At 32.2% G+C, this 22,230-nt stretch overlaps 1 protein-coding gene across 6 annotated transcripts in view; it reads right to left on the reverse strand.

Moving 5' to 3' along the window:
* Positions 1–22,230, reverse strand: part of LOC117115470 (RIMS-binding protein 3-like) — a 95,122-nt gene extending 72,892 nt beyond the window's left edge. For 3 of the 6 annotated variants that reach the window (XM_033259331.1, XM_033259323.1, XM_033259314.1), the window contains exons 1-3: positions 18,294–22,230; positions 5,973–6,161; positions 4,203–4,304 (exon numbers count right to left, since the gene is read on the reverse strand). In XM_033259331.1, coding sequence (XP_033115222.1) covers positions 4,203–4,304; positions 5,973–6,161; positions 18,294–20,909 — 2,907 coding nt within the window. In that variant the 5' untranslated portion in view covers positions 20,910–22,230. Of the gene's footprint in view, positions 1–4,202; positions 4,305–5,972; positions 6,162–10,565; positions 12,326–18,293 lie in introns of those variants that run through there. The other 3 variants (XM_033259293.1, XM_033259303.1, XM_033259337.1) reach the window with 3 other exon arrangements.

Here is a 22,230-nt window from a genome sequence, read left to right on the forward strand (position 1 = left end):
ACAACCCCCCCCCCCCCCCAGCTGTTTCGTCATCGAATTCCTAACTTTTTCTGCTTTTTATGGTCTTGATACTGCATCTAGCTGGCAAAAAATGGAGCAACATGCAAGGCTAATCTTCCACAATAATACTATATTATGAGTTTTAAATGTCCATCAAAATGTTATTTCCCTGTATTTAAATTATGTTCACCTAATATACTAACATTTAGTAGCTTCATTGCAGTAGTAAGTTTGTGTACTACAGACAGATAGATACGATAGATAAATACTTCGGTCTGAATCACACCAAGGATAACCCAGGAAGTCTGAAGACTTGTTTCGGGGTCCTTCTGGTGGTGAATTGGGCAGTACGCCGGGAGACAGTCCTCTACTGTTTTCCGAAGAGTGTACTGCGTTCTTTATTGCACACAGGACCAATGGCTTAAACATCTCATCCGAAAGATGGTGCGCTATCTTAACTTGTATTCAGCCCTCCAGCTGAAACGCAAGGAGAGCAGCGATGGCAATTGAACCGGGGATCTAAGGATCTCCACGGTTCAGCGCACACACAGTGGCTACCACCAGATTAGCTGACTGAGCTAAGCTGCCTCAGGCGATCTGCACATAAGATGAACATGATTTTATCAATCTAAAATTTGTATGTTGTGCGTATAACATGACCCCCAACCCCTGTTTTTCGATCGTAATTTGCTATTTTAAGCATCATCTAGTAGGCTAAAATTAAAATATTTACGTTATTGGCGTGTCCTACTATACGTGTGTTGTCCGACAAACGCGTTTAATGTTTAAAATGTTTTAATGTTTAAAGTGTTTAATGTTTAAAAACAACTACTGTAAGTTATAATAAGTGCCGAACCCAGGCCCTTGGTATTTGAAAGCAGGCACTGACACACAGTCATAGTTACACTTTACCTAATTTTGAATATGAATGCCTCTTAAAATTTTTGAATTAGTTCAAATCTAAATGGGAACATGTCTTTATAGATTAACATCTTTGCAAATGTGTTATAAGGGAAAAAAATGTTATGAAGAACAATTTTCATATATATTTCAAAGAATCATATCCAGTGAAGAGTGTGTGGTTTCTATTGATCTGAACTCAATCAATTATATAAATACAGTAACTACTACTCTCATTTATTGGCATAATTAGAAAGCTGATGACGCAAAATGAACAACTACCTCAACTATAAAAGACGTAAGGAATGGGATGCCACTGAAGACAATTGACAATACTAGTACCATGAACTACTTAAATTAACTATAGAATTTTAAGCAAGTGAGGGCGCCATATGAGATATTTGATGTCTTATTATATGACCTTTCACTGCCAGTTGATGACAGCTTCATTAAATGCATGATGTAACATATAAACTATATATATTGATAAAGCAATATCCTATAATCCTAAGTTAAGTTAAGTTAAGAATCCATATATTAAAAATTGTTAATCCTTTATGAAAACATTTAAAATAATTCTAGTTGTTACACAATTGATTTTAATTTCATTACATTCTGAGATTTCTGAATTGGGCATTATTAGATACAATGTCTTCATAAAAATGATTTCTTAAAAGTTTTAAAACTTATTATTTCCCTGACTGTGTCTTAAATCAGTTTTCAGAAGAAGCAATCTAATTGGCTGATTACATATTTCAACTTTGTCCAATAAAAATGCAATCTACAGCTGCACTAAATTCATGACATCATTAAATGAAAGAAAGTGACATATCCAAAACACAGAGGGCAGCAGACATGTTATCAGCATCATCATAAAGTGAAAAAATTGTTCTGGTATTTAAAATACCATCATCATTAGCAACATATTGTTCATTACCAATAAATTCCTTTCTAGAAATCTAACCAAACTTCAAAAACAAATGTCACAACTGACTGCCATTGCCTCATGTCTTATATTCATAACATATTTTGATCCATTAAGGAATGCAAGATATGTAATTTTGTAATCCAAAGTAGTTTTGACTAAACAGTCGAAAAAGACATAAAAAAAGATATTATACCCGTGAAATATATTTGCAAGCCTTGAAATTAATAAATTTCCTTAATTCAAATTATTCAACTAATTTATAAACATTAATTTAGGCAATACCAATGAATATTTTAATTAAATCAAACAATGTAGTTATGAAAAGAAAAAAAAAAGTAATGAATACATTAGGATTTGTGTTTGTTGTTCTCTTTTATCCCGGAGCATAAATCATAAAGTTGATTGGGTACAAATAAATAATTGGTTTGACATTTAGAAATCACGATAGGAAAGTTGAAATCAGAAAAAAATTAAATGGAATCAATCCTTTTTAGTTACCGCAAACATAATTGAACCATGCACGTATCAATTAATTAATTGTTGACTGTAACGTATCAATGAATAAAATCCATCCATACAATATGTGATTGAAGGTCTGCTTTTTAATTAAGGTATGGGCTATATCTTATATAAGAATGAATAATAATAATAATTAAAATCATTGAAATTCTCGTCAGACGACGAATTACCTCTAAAGTTTACAAATTATTCCCAACGACAAACTATGATGTAATCTATACCGGAAAGTAATCAATGATTTTAATTGAAAACATTGATGAATGTTTTGATTTATTGACAACACATTTTTAATGTTACTAGCTATTAGAAGTTGATAATGAAATACGATAGAAATTTGACTATCAGTTTGTATTGATCTATTAATTGGTTATCAATCACTTTGCCAATAACCATAGCAACATGAGACAATGTCAAATAATGCATGATGAATATATTTGTTAAAAGTCTATGTCTCTCAAAAATAATTAATCAGTTTGTATTCATTACATTTTAATCAAAAATTAAAACTTTTTTTAGTAGCATACTGAATACGAATAAAACTTGGAATTAGACCTGAAAATACCTAAATAAACAATGAATTGCTCATTAAAGGATCAATAATTTATCACTTTCATATTTGTTGTAAATTTGATTGATTATATTGCTGATGTTATTTTTATTATTAACATTTTTATTTTAATTAAAATCATTATTACTACTACTTTTTTTTCTTTTTTTCCTTTATGTGTATCTTTTTTGTCTGTTTTTTGGAATTTTTTATATATACAATTTTGTATTTTTCAATTAATAACTTTTTTGATATGATCTCCTAAATTAGTTGATTAAAAAGAGTTTCTTTTTTTTTTTTGTATAATTCTTCCAAATTTCTTTCTTTTCATTTTATCTTTAAAAATTGTTTTGTATACTTTTGGTCCCTCTCTGTTTTCATAAACATAAACCCAATTAAGTTTCTTGTAGGTTCTTTTTTGTCATTTTAATTTTTTTTTTAAATATATATTTTACTGTACTTATTTTTTGCAATTGTTTTATGGACGATGAATAAAATATTTTTGTATTTGTATGAGACAAAGTTTAAAAAAACTATGTTTTTCCTGATTTACAGGTTTTTACTATGATAATCTAAAAGCTCCATTCCCACTACCAAATTTTATGTGTGACAAATAAATAACGTCACACAAAAGTCATAGTGTGGACAGAGATTTAAATTGATTACCAGCCAAGATAAACGATGATATAAAAAAATAGGAAGAGTATCATTTATGCATAGCCTGTTGATTGCTAGGAAAGTATATCTTCTCACTTTAAATTACAACTGTAAGCTTATTCATTTAAAATATACAGTGCAAGTAATTAAATTTAAAGTTAATAAGGTTAACACAGTCGCTTATCTTTAATTTATTCATAATCGGTAACATATCCAATAATATTCACTGTAGCAAGTTATAAATAGATTAATTCAATGTCAATGAATATATTAAATGTGTATTTTACAATTATTATTTATATTATTACATAATTCATTATTATCTTGAATTTATTAATAATCTATATATTTTTATCAATATCAATTAATCTATATTTGTTTTTTATAGTCAGCATGTATAATGTTAATGAATACATTAACATTTTAAAATAATGTATAAAATAAGTTAACAGTGTTTGCATCAAATATGTAATTGCTTGTAAAAATAATAAATCATTAATAGAAATAAATCAATTTGCCAATAACTGTAAAACTGTCAAACAAAACTACAGTACAAGTTATTGATAGCTCCAAAGTGATTGATTCCAAAAATTAATTTCTTATCTACCTAACCGATCAATTTATCAATAAGAGAGATTACAAAATACTTACTGCGGAAGCAGCGGATAGACACCTCTGCAACCGAAGCTGTTCCTTTGCGTGCTGTCGAACAATTCGCTCTAACTCGTCCTTTTCCGAATACATCTTGCTGTTCTGGTGGAGGAAAGAATGATAAAACGTCAGCAATTTAACACAGATTGTGAGCACGACAAACCTGTCTGATATATCACATTTAACTCATTGCACTCGCATTGCAATTCCAGATTTTTTGCCTTTGACTTTCTAAGCTACAGCTGTAATGATGATTGCATGAAAGAGAATTTCATGAAAACCACTCAAGAACGTCAATTCCTCAAAATTTTTTTTCACAAATAATAAAAAATAAACGCAGAAAATTGTTGATATGTCTGAAGTGTGAAAAGGGGCTCATGTCTAATTAGGAGAGCTTCCGTGGATAATTTTTTCTCTGACAAATATGTTAAACATACCAGTTATAAATTTCTTTAAATTTCTATGTACTTCTGTTAACTAAAATCAAGAGCAACCCTATCAACAGTGTTATTTATCATCAAATGTATGACTATTATTATTTAATTATGTTGCTATACATAATACAATATCTAAGATTAAAGGTTTGTTTTTTTTATAATAAACAGTTCATTATGATTTCCAACTAAGCTTTTCGATAAATTGTTTGTCAAACTTTCGAAAACTTTTTTTTCCCTCTATTATTATTGTAACTAAATTATATAATGTAAACTCTGATATTGACTATCTTCCCTTTAAAGAAAACAAAATAATGTATACATTTTGAATTAAAGTATAATCTTACACTAATGAATTTTGAATTGTTACTGAAGAGAAGTGAACAAACACTAAAAAGTTACTTGAATTTGAAACAAGGAAAGCACATTATAAAAGTCAATCAACATTTGTCTGTTCAAGTATTATGTTATCATAACTATTAATATAACTGATATATTAATCTATCCATCCATTGATATTAAACAACGTTGATGTGAGAAATAAGTGACAGCATTCCAATACTATATTTAACCAAAGTTTAAAGTAATAAATTACAAAAGTTAGTTAAATTAAAATGATACAGTTTTATTCCTGTAATTATTCTCTATCTAGAAATAAAATTATAATTGAATAGTATAGTATCATACCAATATGTAAATGACCATCACAGCCCATCAAAACATGGAAAGTTTTAGGATAAATTATTTGGCATGTCGAAAAGCCACTTTAAATGATAATACCCAGCATTTGAGTGAACTGAACCCTGTAATCATCAAATTGAGGAAGAGTGCTAATCTATTTCTACCACATGTCTAATGACGCATGCATATTGCTATCTAGCATTCCTATTATATTACAAACATGGTTCATTTAACACAGCTTGTGTATATATTCTGAGGACAAAATAAATGTTTGGAGATACACAAATGCAATTACCTATCTACACAATCTCCCAAAAAATAATAGAAAAAAATTTCAGAAATAAACTACAAATTTCCTAAGATAATCTATATAATTAACATAATAAAAGTACAGTAGAATCCCTCCTTTGGGACACACCTATTAAGGGGAGACTTTTCTTGGCTGTAAAGTGAGAGAAATGTATCCTTTAACACTATGACCAACCCCTATTAAGGGGACACTTTCCTTTGGTCCCCAAGGAAGTGTCCCTTTAATAGGGGGTCTACTGTATTCGTCAAATTTTAAAAAAAGATAAATTAAATAAATCTGCCATCGTCACTGATAATAATGACGATCGCAGACATTCCAAACATTATATAACATTATCAAACTTACTCGGACATTTGGATCTGGTTGCCTGCTGGAGTTCTGCAGCCTATCGACAGCCTGCCGGAGGTCAGATATTTCCTTATCCTTAGCGAGAAGTTTCTGAGCATGATCAGCTAAGTCCTTGGCACGCTGCCGTGCGAACACACGTTTGTAATGATCAAGATCATGTGAACTTGGCTTCGAGCTGTCATTTCTCTGTAAGAACAATAAATCAATTTTTGTATTAATAGTTATGATATAATCAATTCTGGTTTCCTGCAAGAATGTAGTTTACAAAAAAATAACAAGGCTGATATATATCGACCAAATATTTTGAGTTTGCTGTTTACAACATCAGATTTGTAATGTCAGTTTTATCTGAAATTGGCTAGATTACTAACGATCTGATTGTAAAATTTAGAGAATATGAGATGACCTAGAAAAATCATTAATAATTAAATGAAAACCTAATTACAACACTCACTGCAAATATCCTTTTATAGGAAGCCTAGAAAAAGCAAGGCCAAACCATATTAACGCTTCCCAGAAAATATGAGAATAATCCCCAATTAAACTAAAATGGCTAAAATGCTGACAACAAGACCTAAATACAAACTGAAGTCCTTGCTAAATAATTAAAACACCTTTACAAACTCTGATATTGAGACCAAATTTTGATTAAAAAATCAAATTGTGCTCTGACAACACCCTATTGAAAGCTAGGTCCTATTGCAATTACCTTAGCATACCCCAGTACAACCTGGGCCAAAATGTGATTCATTTAGATTTGCTTTCCTGCTATCACAAACTTGTACCGGATCAAAATCCAAGGGTGACATATATTCATAATATTGGATCCAATTAACATTTCCTATTATCTCTCAAAAATTGAAGGTCAATGTTTTTGCTTCAAATATTACATCTAGCAAGTTTCAGAATGTTCAACTGATTCATTATTCGATACTTTTTGCACTCGGTCTTTTTGTTGTCGCTGTTGTCATTGTCATTGTATTTGATGTTTTGTTTTTTTCTGAAGTTAATTCTGCATGTTTTGGGAGACTTGGACATTTGTTATATTTCACTCTTTATATTGTTATATTACATTTTGATGTTACTAAACCTGAATAAATAATATAAAATAAATAAATAAAAAAGTTGAAAGTTGTATGTTACTTAATTCTGCCTGTGAATATAAATGTAGCAACATTATGAATTTGGAAAGTTGGGTACAGTAGTAACAGCACGGCAGTGGCAACACCAGTCATATACAACAGTAGTAGTAGGCAAGCACTGGTAAAGAAAATCGGAGTGGTAGTAGAAGGGTAATATGCAGGAATATGCAGTAGTAGCAATAGGAATGGTAGGTAGCAGTATTAGTATTAGTGGCAACAAGGATAAGGTAGTATACAACAGAGATAAGTAGCGGCGATAGAGATGGGTAGTAGAACCAACAGGACTAGTGGCAGCAACAGGAATAATAGCAGCAAGCCCGTAGCCAAGGGAGTTCGAAGGGTTCGAAGCAACCCCCTTTTTTTTAAAGAAGTGCCCTTTTGAAAGTGTATGTAAAAAATTCTAAAGTGACAGTTGTGGGCATCTATGGATTGACGTCATGAAATTAATACTTTGTAAAAACTGTCATTGGTGACAAGCCCAACATTTGGACTTTGCATGCATATTTCCCCATCAACCATTTTTCATAATATAATTACTAAAATTCGCCCTCTTCTGAAAAGATCGAAAAATATATAAAAAAAATTGTTAATTCATATGCAATTCAGATAGGTGTTGCAATTTATGCATTTTGCTGTCAAGCTTACATAAATATACTGGTACCTCAAATAAATAATAGTATAGTATAATAATGTAACTAAGACTTCAATGCACTTTAAAAAAGTAGATGTAAATTTATGTGATGCTTCTCTATAATGAACGATAAAATGTCTCCACAGAAGCTGTTTAGAAAAATATATATATACTGTTGATGATTTCAACTAATAATGTTACTTTACAAGAGTGCATGTTTTCTTAGCTAAGACACGGTATCAAATCTCCTGAATTAGGTTATTGGAAATTAATGAGGAGGAAGAAGATGCAAAGACAATTAGGCCGAGAAACACTGATTTGGTCCAGGACTCAATAATACAGCGCTGGGAATTGATGGCCGAGACTGATGCGGATCTTCAGAATCAGATTATCAACATTATTTAACAGAAATTAAACAGACATGTTACAAATTCAAAACAGCATGTCAGCACTCATCTCATTAAGTAGAAGTTACTACACATAATGCACGAGTCTCACGCATGGGCATTCACTTGTTACGTCTCACGCCTACGTTGTATTATCTCACGCATCATAACAAATTTATAAAAGATGAAATGTATAGGCCGATTATATCCTAAAATTCATAAAAAATGGAATGAATGAATATAGGCCCTATAAATTTCTTTTAACAAAGCTATAGACCGACCGACGACTGTAATCAGTAGCATGGTTTCCACCATAATTTTTTAAAAGTAACATAGAGGGTGCTATAATTTGCATGCATCAGACGACAACAAAATTGGCAGGTACATTACTACCAGGTATACTCAGGTGCTATTTAATCAAAATCTGATGGGAATTTGACAAGATTTCTTCATCCAAGTCATTTAGGAAAAAGTTGCAGATGAACAATTGTTTTCAATTTTGAAATTCTATTTTATAGAATAAGTTATTAACATGACCACAAACCTAATCTATGGTGAAATAAAAAAAAAAAAAGAAACACAAAAAAAAGTTTATGCAATTATACAATTTAATCAAGTAATACAAAAAAAATTAATAGTAATTGCACTATCTAAATGTCTGTAGTCCTAGTACAGTTACAGAGAGGGGGAAGGGAAAAGAGTTTCCTGGGGCCTAGACTCAAAGGACCGGGGACACATTTTGGGGGAAAAAAAGATAGATAAAAGAATATTGAAAAAGTAATTTTTTTTTTTTTTATGACTAACCTATTATCATGTATATTAGACATTTTAATATTGCTGTAAATTCTGCAGGCTTTGTCCTAAACTGCAGTCTGCCACTTAACCCTGCGAGAACCCTTAGGAAGCACCGGTCCCTTAATTGAGTCCTGGCAGCTTAGTGAAGCATCCGTGTCTTAATAATGCAGTAGATCGCACTAAAATAATGCTCTCTGTTGCTGGCCCTTGTACCAGAGCAAACAACTATGAATAAATATAATATGGCTAATTACCACATGAATATAAAAGGAAAAGAGGCATGCCAAGGAGATGTCAGAGGGATCAATTTTGGGACAAGTATGGCCAAGAACAGATGTAAATGGAGGAGTTTGAGGAGGTCATATAGACAGAAGTGGTAACGGCTAATGATCATGTAACTGATCATTATCTGTTACTACTATAGAGACTCATGGATTTTAAAGATCCTTGCCAAAGGACAGAAGCAACTTCAGCACAGCAAGTACTTCAAAACTCAAGCTTAAGCACCCGAGCAACAACCTCTTGCGCTAACTGCTTCCACACTGTCTGATACAGTTGAGCATGAGACTCCAAGACATAATCAAAGATACACTATCAAACAAAATCTGAACAGTATGATACACATACAAACACACAAATTATAGTGTCCTTGGCTTTAATAAACTATAAAAGAATAATTCCATAATTTCCATAAATACTAAATTTCAACTGTTTATGTAGCACTTTTTAAAACAAGCCCTAAAGGCTTAGAGGCTTATTCATCTTTAATGTACTCATATAGTATATTCAAATTTAAAATGTTTCATCTGTATTTTTCATTAGAATATCTATTAACCCCTTTAGCGACTCCCATTATCAGACCAGGGCTAGCTCAAGGGGACATTTGTCACTGCCAAAATGTCAACAGTGATTCTGAAAGAAGGAAATTTAACTTCACTGATTTGTGTATGTGAATTTTTTACTGGTTTTATTTGTATATTAAAGTTAGTATTATTTTCCAAAATGAATTATTATTTTGACATCTAATCTTTCCACTTGACTATTTGAATTAATTTCATTTGACATCTTCATTGATTTATGTTGATAACTTTTATGTTGAGATTCATATGTTAAATAAAGTATTTTTTGAATTAAGAGACGCTTACTATAAATTAAAAAAAAAACAAAATTTAAGTATTGTGAGTATTTTTTGTGTAAATTTTTATATTCAGTGATAACTTTACTGTTTTTATTCTATTACCATATTTATACTTTTAAATTTGTTCAATTTACTATAATTATTTGGCAATAAAACTGTTAATTGAAATAAATATAATTAATAAAATCATTATTTTGATAGTATAAAATGGAAACTGCATCAACTGCATTTTATATATGGACGAAATAATTATCTGTCTTTAACAATTTTTTGTAAATTTGTATTCTATTTTATTGTAATGTGCATTTGAACATATTTTAATGGAATTTGCGTAATATAAATTAACAAATTATTATTATTATTATTATTATTATTATTAACAGGTTTTCCCTTATAAAGAATAAAGAAATATGAATAGATATAAAAGGAACACCTCCACCCCCACCCCCACAAAATAAAATTCAATTCGTAGCATTATCAAACTAAGCATATACAAACCATCTGATAACTGACAAGATCATCATGTGATTCACGCAATTCAGAGTTTCTAAGAATCTTTAACATCCATGGCGTTCCTGAGGCCTCCTGTACCTCCTCAAAACTCCACTCAACACGCCTTTCAATGCAGTGATCACAGCAGTCACAAAAGCGGCCTGGAAAGCTACACTTGGTAGGTCCTCGCTGTCTGGGGCATTCACAAGACATGGACTGCCTACACTGACAATTACATCCTCTCTGAAAACTACCCCTATTTCTTTCATTATTAACATTTTCATCACTATGGTGTCTAGTACCATCACCTCCACTACTGTAGTGGCTAGAATATGAATAATTTCTTTTACTGTTGAAAGTTGGTTGGAAATGATTTCGTCTTGCGGATGGTACATCGAAAGTCGGAACTTCATAAGAATCATCCCAATCATTATCAAGGTCACAACCTCTGGCATATGCGCTTTCATGTTTTGATTGCAAGTTACAACCTCTTAAGGGTGATCCATTGGTCAGAATTTCTGGGCCGTTGATAATTTCAAATGAGTTACTTAGCACAAAGTTTTTACCACCTAAGATGTCGTTTTCAGATGAATCCAACTGGTCTTCATATATTGTGTTCACGTTTTCACTTTTGCTGATGTCATCACTTATGCTAAAGCTCTCGAACAATCGACCTCTGAGTTCTTTAAATGCCGAATCAAATAAAACAGGCTCATCGCTATCTTTATTACTTGTGTTACCCATGGCAATCTGGAATAATACACTTTCCCATAGATATGTCAGCTCAATCACTAATCATTGCATATTGCATATTCATCATTGAACAATAAATATTCATCAGCTATAATACATATTCATCCAGTAGTATTGCATACATTCTGATCAAACAAAACAATGAATATTCATAAGGTGGCAATAAATATTCATCAGCTACAATGCCATCCGGCAGCAATAAATTAACGGCAAGTTCATAGTCCCAGCATGTATTATTATTTATGTATCAGGCATTATAAAATAAACAATATTCACACCACAATATGCCAGCTTATAATGCAAAAGGCTGAGTAAAAATTATCTCCAGATTGGTTGTATGAAGAGATACTAGCATCAATTTGCAAATCCACTGATAATAAATAGCAGGCATTTGATAAGAAGTCCAACGGTATTGGTTAAACATACGCAACTGTAGAATTTCAATATGTTCTGTGTCGGTTTTCATGTCAGCGCAAGTTTTAAATGTTGGATGTACACGTTCTACAGCTCAGATACACTTTTTCTAATTAGCGGTGAAAGTTGAGAGAATTTCAGTGTATTTTATAAACACTGGCTTTGACGTAACTACCCTACTTCTCAAAAAACATAAAACAGTAATCTTCCGAATGTCCTGGCCAATAAGGTCATAGGTCGTATTAGCCTGGCAATTTTGTTGGATCAATTAGTTCTTAACTACCTACTATAATGATCCAAGTTTACAGTAGCCTATGTGATCACTCCGACTTGGATCTCCACCGTAACAATTACTGTCACATGATTCGATATCTCCCAGTGATATATCAGCAATTAGACTAGTAGAACATCTTTTTAGGTAGCAATCATGACAAACAGAATCATACAGGTAATACTTGTAGCTTGCTCATGTGGAATGAACAATACCGATTGAGAGCAGACGACACTGATTTAGAGTAGACGACACTGCTTTAAACCTTTAGCTTGATCAGCCAAGGCTGGACTTGTTCTAGATATAAAACTTGTGACTCTAGCTGTGTGAGCTTAAATGGCGATTTGGGTCACAATCTCGTAAGCACCTATTGAAAGCCTTTTGATTGTGACTAAACACTAAATGCTTTAATGGAATACGATAAAAGGTGAAATCTGCCATGCTTAAAGAGCCAAACAAAAAAGAAAACACAAGGACGATCTGTACAACAACATAAGTACTGTACCACTGAAAATTGGTAGTAGAAAGCTACCTTTCTTTTTCAAGAGTTTTCTTCTAATTGAAATAGCAATTTGACTCATTCTAAAATTATACTTAATTCTAAGCTTTAAGACTTCATTCTAGATTTAAAACACTAATTCATATGTACTTTTATATTATCATTTTGAAAATAATTCAACTTAATTCACTTAATTTATTGTACTTATTTATTTACTGTATTTATTGTACTGTTAAAAAACTAATTAAAAAAAAATTTAATTATCATTTAAACTATAGCCTCAAATTTTTAATCGTTTTTTCTTTTTCTTTTTAGGTGGCCTGAGCTTAAGCGTCTACGTACCTATACAGGCATCCATTCATTTATCAATAAAAATTAAAAAAAATTAAAAAAAAAAAAACTTTTTCTGAAATGTAAATAATCTATTGATGATGATGAATAAAACATTAACAGTAACAGTAACAAATAACAACAAATATATTGACATATCGACATGGTGCATGTGTGTGTGAATGAACTTTATATTTCTAATTAATTCCGATAGCATAAAAAGCACAGCTTAAATTGGATAAGGTTACAATTAAAATACGCATCATAATAAAACAATAATGATCACTAATAAATGGCACAACATTGTATTCCTGCTAATATCTACGATTCTTAAATTTATAGAAGTTCTACAAATATCCTTATTTATGTATTTAAAAAAAATAATTGTAAACTTTTATGGTGGTGCTCACAATGCTATATAAACTTGTTTGTGAACAAAGGTCAACAAAATTCATGGCTGATTGGTCATTTGCGGAAAAACTGTTTAATATTCATTTGAGCTGTCTACTGCTGTGTTTAAAAGCGCTCTCAATACGTATCTGCTGTCTGAGACTTTCAGCTTTATTTTTTCACTTGTGTACAATTTCTAATTTGTTTAATTGGATACTTCTATTACTTATGAGCACCTGTGAGTTATGTGATGGCCAAACTTTGCGATCGAAATAAATATAAATCAAGCATATTTTGAATGAAATCAATAAAAAGCTTTTAATGGACATTAAAACACCCAATATATTCACTGTTTACATTACAAATGACATACGCATTTGCCATCAGGACCAAGAGAATGTCAAACCAAGTCCCTATATTGATTCTGTTTACATTAGACTTAACATTTCAAAAATAATTCAACTAATTTTCAGAATCTCAAACTCAACATTTTCAATGCATTTTTTATAAAATCAAACATGTATATATGTGCAAGTTGTATGACGAAGATGTAAACCTGTTGGCTGTCAATCAATGTGTTGTGAGTTCGAGACCAATGTTGGTCAAATAGCTTGTGTCAATTGGCAAAATATTTTTGTGTAAATTTGGCTTCTCTTCACCCAGGAAAAAAAAATAATAAAATAGGATAAATGGGTACCTGGTAGGATGATAAAGATCGGCAGGTATTTAAGATTTTTGTTTAGAAATGGTTGACCATATGTGGCAAAGAAAAGCCAAACCAGTCACTCGTCGCAAATCCTGTTTTGGAGATAATGGCCAAAACATGCTGGAATTTCAAAATTTTGTAAATCTAGTTTATTGCACTAAACTAACCTTTATATATCTATACATCATGCTATGCTGTTATTTTCCTCATTTTCAATGTTAAAACAACAATTTTTAATGATTTGGTGATGGTTTCTGGTTAAGAAATGCCTAAAATCGTAAACTTTGAAGGTTGATTTCTAAAATATTGTTTTTTATACAGCTGTATGTTTAAACTCGTGTAACTTTGTAACGAAGTGTCGGATTTAAATGATTTTTTTACCATTTTATAGCTCTCATTGTACTGTTAAACCTTGTATTAATAACTAAAAATTGATTTTTCCGACGAGTGATTGGTTTGGCTTGTCTTTGCCACATATACACTGGTATGTTCGAAATTAAATTTAAAATTAGCTTGTATTGGAGTAAGCCTACAGTACCGTGCCACCCTCTTATTTTTTCTATCCTTTTTCTAATTTTTGGAGGGGCAGGGCCTTATCCCAAGGCTTCTTTCCCTGGATCTACCCTTGATCAAGAAACAAGTTGGTTGTTCTGAATTTTACGCATAGCTAGGTATACTCCACAGGGAGTGTTGCTGGCTGCATGAATGAGTCTGTAATCAAAGTAGTTTTTATCTGAAATGAATATGTGCACTATATAAATCTTAATTAAAAAATATAAATATTTGTCTGGGTCTCTCAGAATGTGAAACCATAGGAAAAAAATTCATGAAATTAAGAAGTTTACCAAATTGAATCTGAAATCCACATGGAGTTGGGCTTTAGATTTACTACGTTTTGCTTCAACTCCCAGGGTTCTCGGATTATTCCTTGTAAATGACAGAATCATCAGATTTTTTTTCGCCACAATGCACAAATGATACCTTCAGCTTTGTAGCGAAACAAGAGCAATACACAAGTGCTGGACTTTTGCTTCACTGGGCAATGATGCTTTTAATCAGGTCATGACTTTAATGAATCGTTAATGAGTGGATACATAGATTTGATGGTATAATTATCAGCCTGTTTTAATACAATAAATTGTGATTTGTGGTATGGATTTAATCTTCAAAAGTGGTTGTAATCATTTTTGTGCCTGTAATTAATCCTTCATATTTGTATTAATTAAGCACCCTGGGCATTTTATCACAGCATTGGTGAGATTGATTTGATGAGATGATTTGATATTATTCAAAAAGCTCTTCTATGAATTATTTCAATTTTAGGTTCACAATCATCTCTTATAAATGAAACATCCTTTGGTCTGCATCCTGTGAGAGTTTATTTAAAATATAGACAAGCTCATAAATCATTTCAATGGATGTATTCACAATAAGCCAGCACAGTAAATGAAAACAATCCAGCCATGGCTTTAACTATTGGCTTTATAATAGCTAGCCAATCTGTTAAAACGGTATATCCGATGGCATAAGTCTATGCTTCTTATTAATTGTGTTGGTGATTTGTCTAATTCTGTTATTGCAAGCTGTTAACAATAGACCCTTTAAAAATAAAACCATCTTGCATTATGTTCAAGAATTTGATAAAGAACTATTTTGAAATAATACATAATATACAAATGTATAGTATAATTTATATAATATATTTTGCATATTAAAGTGCAAGAGTGAAAATGGTTGCCCTACTAAAATTTGAACCAGGGACATTCTGCTGTCTGCACATATGTCTTAACCAATTCTATATTATGTTCTTTGTAAATAGTTTTACTAGCATTTTATATCTGTGTTAATTTTACTTCATATAGTTTATTGTTGATATAGTGGTTTTTTATGTATATTATTTGTTTTAAAGTTGTTTAGTATAGGAGAGCCACTTAATAGTGTTTGCAATCTTCAGGTAATGAACATCTTGTTTGTTACATGCTTTGTCTTGCATTGCTACTACCTTGATATTGAATAAATAAAACGGAACTGGGCCACTGGTGCTTGTTTAGGAACTCAAATACGATTAGCACAACTCATCTTTCACACTCTCATGTGCATTTAAAATTGAACAGCACTAGTTACCGCAAATAAAAGCTATCATAGTATATACAGAATAACAGAAATCACAATATACATACACTTTAATAAAATTAAAAGATAGATGAAAACAGAAAGAAGCACCTTGAAGTATTTGATCAATAATCCCTTGATTGATATAATTCTCTATTTTTGAGGCAGTGACTCGACCTGTATACCCCTTAGATATTTTTGTGGAATGATGCAAATAATTGGTCAGAGTTATCAGCTGACTATAAGCCGTATAAACATATTACCTCGAATAAACAACCAAGTGCTTTCTGTTTAGGTAATTAACCTTCCATATTAATTGATTTTCATACTATAGGCTTATTGATTGCAGTTTGCCTCCTCCAGAGGTAGGAGGTTAGTCAATAGAGAGAGTTAGGATAATTATGTGTATCCACAAACATTCAATGCATTGGATACAAAGCGCACATTTAAATTTTGCTCGCATCCATCATAATATTTAATGGAGTTATTTCTGTGAAGGAATTAAACTGAGAATACGGTATGCAGCTGACAAGAGCAAAAATGCTTTGAACACCACAAATCAGTCACTGATCGACTATAAGCACTTCTGACACCATAGTGAGTCTACAGAGCTAATTAATATGTCAAATGCAGTTTATATCTAACACATTACTATACTATGAGGCAAATATAACAAGTATTTTTGTTGGTTGTATAAGAAGAAAACAATAAATTTATTATTAATATTAGACACTATAAAAAGTATAGTTAATTGTAGAAAGTTGAGTCAGAAGGGGGAGAATTATGGCACTAGAGATTTATTAAATAAAGGTAACTGTTTATTAAATAGCTGATGCTCATTTATGTATTAATATCTTAAAATTAACTTAACAGTTAAGGATTTAGCTGTCAACCAGAATTGTTGCTGCCAATAACAGATAAATACAACACTCAATTTAAGCATTTAATACAAAAGAAAGTAAAAAGAAATAAATGGTTTTGCTCCATGTCACCTTCTTTAGCAGACTGTACTATGATGAACGTAAACTAAATAAAAACATTATGTTTTATTAATATCTGATGCTCATTTATCTAAAGTAGTATCAACTTAAGAAACAATTAAGTGATTAACTTCCAAATAAAAGTAGAATCAGAATTGTTGCTGCAAACAGAAATAACACTCTTGGCTGATAATTAGTTCAAGCATTTAATAGAAGAAAAAAAAGTCAGTGAAAAAACCAAATTGGTTTTAGCCAGTGTTAACTTCTTTGAATCATTTAACAAAAGTTTTAGAATGTTTAAAACATTTTGTTGTTATATATATTACCTTACAGTATTCAATAAGGTTGGAAAGAATAGGTATTTCAACTAAAAGAATGGAATAAAAAATATAATTTTAAGACATTTGAATAGATACGTGGAATGATAAACCATCGCCTTTTGGAAAGATATTAAAAATTTCAACAGAATTCTGTTTAAACTACATGTCACTATTAGTCTCAGTAAGCTATCAGTATGTTGAGCATAGCTTTTATGGGAAACATTTGATTCAATTAAACCACAGTGAGTTATATGCCACATGTATTTGGTAACACACATAAAATATGAATGCATAAATACTCAATCACAACTCATATACATTGCAAGTATCTCTCATCACATTACAAATATGAATATGTTTCTATTGCTATTATTTATAACTATTATTTCCTATTTCTGCCTAAATGTCATTGTTATGAAGTGATCATTAAAAATACACAATACGCTAGTTATAATTTGAATTTCTGTGTATGACTCTATTAGCACTGACTTTTTAATGACACTATAACAACTTATTAAAAAAATAACCTGTTCATTGTTCCACCATCAGAATTTTAAGTATAAATCTTTCACATTAAGTGTAGACTTAATGATTATCTAACACTTATAGTTTCTAAGGTGTATTGCAAAATTTTAAAAAATGCTTTCAAACCTTAAACTAACAGACTAGCTTATGAATATTACTGATATCAACGTGATGCTTTCAACAAGTAAATATTAAACACTCTCAATTTGTACTTGCTCATTTAGTAGAAAGTATTAGCTGATTTTTCCTCATTTACATCCAAGAGCAAATAATATTTTCAATTATAAAGAAGTAGAGAAAACTTCTATTTTCTTCAAAGAACAAACTATTTTTTCAGCAATTACAATAATAATATTAATAAAGGAATATGTACTGTGTCTTTTGTCTAAGGATATGAGGGATGCTTTCCTGAGGAAAGCAGTGGTTTATCTTACCTTAGGATCTGGACTGATTGTGGTTTGTGTAGAATTGTTCTTTTGCTCAGATACTTCAGTCCTTGTTACAGGGTGTTCATATTCCTCTAGATTTTCAAAAAGTTCAATGAGAGAAAATATTGAGTCCTTGGGGTCATTGACAATGGTTTCTCCAGTATGCATTTTCGAATCTGGATCAGTTTGCATTGAAGAACTAGAAATTAAGCCATTCATATTACGATATAAGTATGGAGCAGCGGAAAAGCTGTCAGCAAATGTATAATCTAGCTGGTCTGAAATATCAGGGCTAATAGAGGCTAGATCAGGTTCCATTGGGTGAGGTGGTAGCCGAGATGGTTCTGACATCTTTCGAGTTGGCAATGTCTCTGGTTTTGAATCGTAATTTGGAATGTGGTTCACATCTTTAAATTCATATTCTTTTGTGCTTGAACTGGCATCATTATGGTCCTGCATTTTGCCAGTAACTGACTGCTCAGATGGTCCTGCCATTGAGTCGAGTCTATCAAAAAAGTCTGAAGATCTATTTGATATACGAGTCTGTTGATTTCTTCTGCCAGGTAGTTGAGATTTAATTTCAGCAAATGTTCGAGCTTCCTGTCCTTCTTTTGGGAAACTGGTTTCATTCTTCTTGCAATAAAAGCGAGCTGCATGGCGAAGGGCATTGAATGATACTTTTCCAAACAACGGACCAAAATACAATACTCCTCTGTGATATGGCACTGCTATTGCATTCCTCTTTGATGGCTTTGCTGTTGATTTCCTTCCAAAAATACCTAATAGCAGTGTACTATCTTCTAATTCCTTCTCTGCTGTATCTTGAAAACTTTTAAAATATCCTATAATGGAACCATCATCTTTTTTCCCTTCCTCTGGTTCTCCAAAAATTCCGAAGAATGAAAATGCATCTGAATTGTCTGTTTTTTTCTGGTCTTCATTTCTATTTTTTGCTTGTGAAATTTTTGGCTTTGCTTGTTGAACATCTGCTCCTCTCGCGAACCTTTTAAGGTTTTCCCTAGAACCCAAAACAGTCCTCGGTTCTGGCAAATCCCTGCCGACATAACTAAACTGTGTTGGTTTGTCTGGTCTTAAACTGGGCACCCAATGTGGCATAGACGAAAAAGGTATGTGATGTGTATCAATATCACTTGACCGCCTTCTTGCAGTTGAAGTACGACGAGCATTGTGGCAAGAAATTTCATAAAATGATGTATTCATTGGTCGCTGCTGGTTGATCTGTTCAGTAGGCCTTGATATCAAGTCCATCTTGCGGTCAGCAACACCATTCTGCTTCTTATGATCCTGATTATTACGAGGCACTGGAACTTGGTAACTAAACACATTAGTGTCCCTGCCTATGGTGTCAGCATTACTTGTAGGTGACATGTTTCTGTGCATCTTGTGGAAATTGCCAGACTCATTCATAGTACTTGATTGTTGAGACGTTGATGAAACGGCAGATTTTCCATTTAAACGTCTACTTGGATGCTGCTCTGGATTATTGCCAGGCACTGGAACTTGATAATTAAATACATTAGAGTCCATGCTTGTATTTTCAGTAGTTCTTGTTGGTGACATGTTTCTGTGCATCGTATGAAATTTGCCACACTCATGCTGATGCCTTCCCTCATATTGATAAGAATTTGGTTCACTGCTTGGCTTATATTTGCCAGTGCCTGATGAATTCAATGATGCTTTTTCTGACTCTGTTAGAGTTCCATTCATTTGGTGTCCATTCATTGAATTGTATCTTCCATTTCTGGTACCACTGTGAGAAGCAACTGATGCCACTGAATACCTGTCATCCCGCAGGTGGGATGTTCTGCTTTGCTTAATACTGGAGTATGAAGGTGGTTTTCCTGATGGTAAAGATGCATTGCCCCGTTGACCACTATTGCCTCCATCTTTGTCCAAATTTGGTTGAAATTGGTGAGAAGCATGTGGTGCTGAATCATATATTGGCTGGCCATAATTTGCTCTTGTACTTTCAGGATTTTTAGAAGCAGCATCATCACTTTTGAAAAAGAATCCAAGTGGAGAAGCTTCAAGAGTTTTCATGAATGTCGATTTATCCTCATTCCCAGGCTTACGGTAGCTAGAAGTGAGATCCTCTCTTGTTAACTTTGCACTTATGGGTGGCATTCCTGGGTCCGAAGGACTTTCAAAATATTCAAATCTTGGAATGTCTTTCACTTTATTATTAGTATATGATCCACTCATTGTAGGGCTTGGAGAAGAACTTTCAAATCCATTCTCATAGGGAGGAAGGTCTTCTTCTGGATGAATACTGGTGAGTCTGTCTAAGAACCTACCAGGTTCTTCAGGATCATATTCATCTGGAGTACTATACCTGTCAAATGATCCAGTCAACTTAGCACTACCAGAACTATCTTGTTTTGAAAGAGATGCTCTTTGATTGCTGCTACCACTGTCAGTACTTTGGTAAGATTTGTTACTACCATATATGTCTTCGTTTACAATCTGAGTGGTATTGCTATTATTATTGGTTCCATCTGGTTCTGTAGAATCAAAGAAGCCAAACAACGAAGATGTCTTGCTCTTTTTCTCGTTAGAAGACTGATCAGAATAAAATATGTTTAAGGATGGAAGCATGATCATTAACACATTTCATTTTAATAGGCTGATCAGATTGTCAAGCATTTATACAAAACCTGCTGGCCATCCAAATATGTAATAAGCATTTTCACTGCCAAAGCTGCAACCTTTCACATTGATATATAGCAAGTCAAAGAAATGTGAAAATGTTCTGATTGCAGCTAGGTTTGATTTATAAGTCCTCTTGATTTGTTTCTAGAAAATGTCTACAAGCATTTTTTCAAATGTAATAAATACTGCTAAACCGTTTCCAAACAGCTCCAATGGAAACAAGTTGAATAGCCGCAGCCAGAAATATCACCCGCTGTATTCCTGTTGTGGGACAACTTGTATTATTCAAGTATTATAACAAATTCCAGCTTACCAATTATTTTTAAACTCAATTAATTTTTGTTCTGGTAATTGATTTTGTCAAAATCAATCTAAAAATTCCCCATAGTGTTTTACTGGTGTCCTGCATATCAAATGTTTGTAAACTTGAAGTTTAGATGCTTTTTATCTAAAATAAAAAGTTGAAGGCTGTCGAAATTTGAACCAGCACTATTATCTTGCTTGTGTATTATCACTGGAAGTGCTTAATTGATGGTAAGTGCTATAAAGTGCTGACTGTAATTCATCCACGGTCCTCTCCAGCAACTTCCAATAAAATTAAATGTATAAAGTATGTAAGACAATACCTCATTCTGTTGAACAAATGCTGTGTGCATCAAGCTATCAGATAACAAAAACATTGCAAACAGTTTGACGAATTTCAGCAAAAAATATACCGAGATCCAGTAGTCTGTCGCTGTCCATTTCAGATCTCATGGAATCCATTAATAAAACATTGCTTGATATATGCCAGCAAAATCCAAATGAATTATCCATTACATCGTGTTAACTGTATCTTGTAAATAATTACATATAATCTTTGTCATAATCCAGATATAACATATAATCCCAAGTGTTCTCTAGATGGAAGCTGTGAACAAAAGTTGAACTGAGCAATTTTAAATCAATTTTTTATGGTTTAAAAAACACATTTGCAACTGCTCATCACTCAAAAAAAATATGTAATCCCTAGAAACAACCTCCTTTAATGACACAGTTTCACAAAGTACCCGCACAAACAGAAGCTCTCAGCGAGTGTGTTAACTGTACTGCGGAAGGCTTGGCATGAAGATTATCTGGCCCTCACTGCGAGTTAGGCGGTAAGCCTGATTGCAAAATGATACACAGAGAGCCGAGCGAGCTGTATTTGCATGTCAATCCAATATTGATTATTGCCACATGCAGCCCTAATCCTGAATGAGAGCATAGGATGATTCGCTGACGAGTCAACACT

Source organism: Anneissia japonica, unplaced genomic scaffold, assembly GCF_011630105.1.
Source record: "Anneissia japonica isolate Jap-2015-1 unplaced genomic scaffold, ASM1163010v1 scaffold199_len4679917_cov187, whole genome shotgun sequence".
In the NCBI taxonomy this organism is placed as follows: Eukaryota; Metazoa; Echinodermata; class Crinoidea; order Comatulida; family Comatulidae; genus Anneissia; species Anneissia japonica.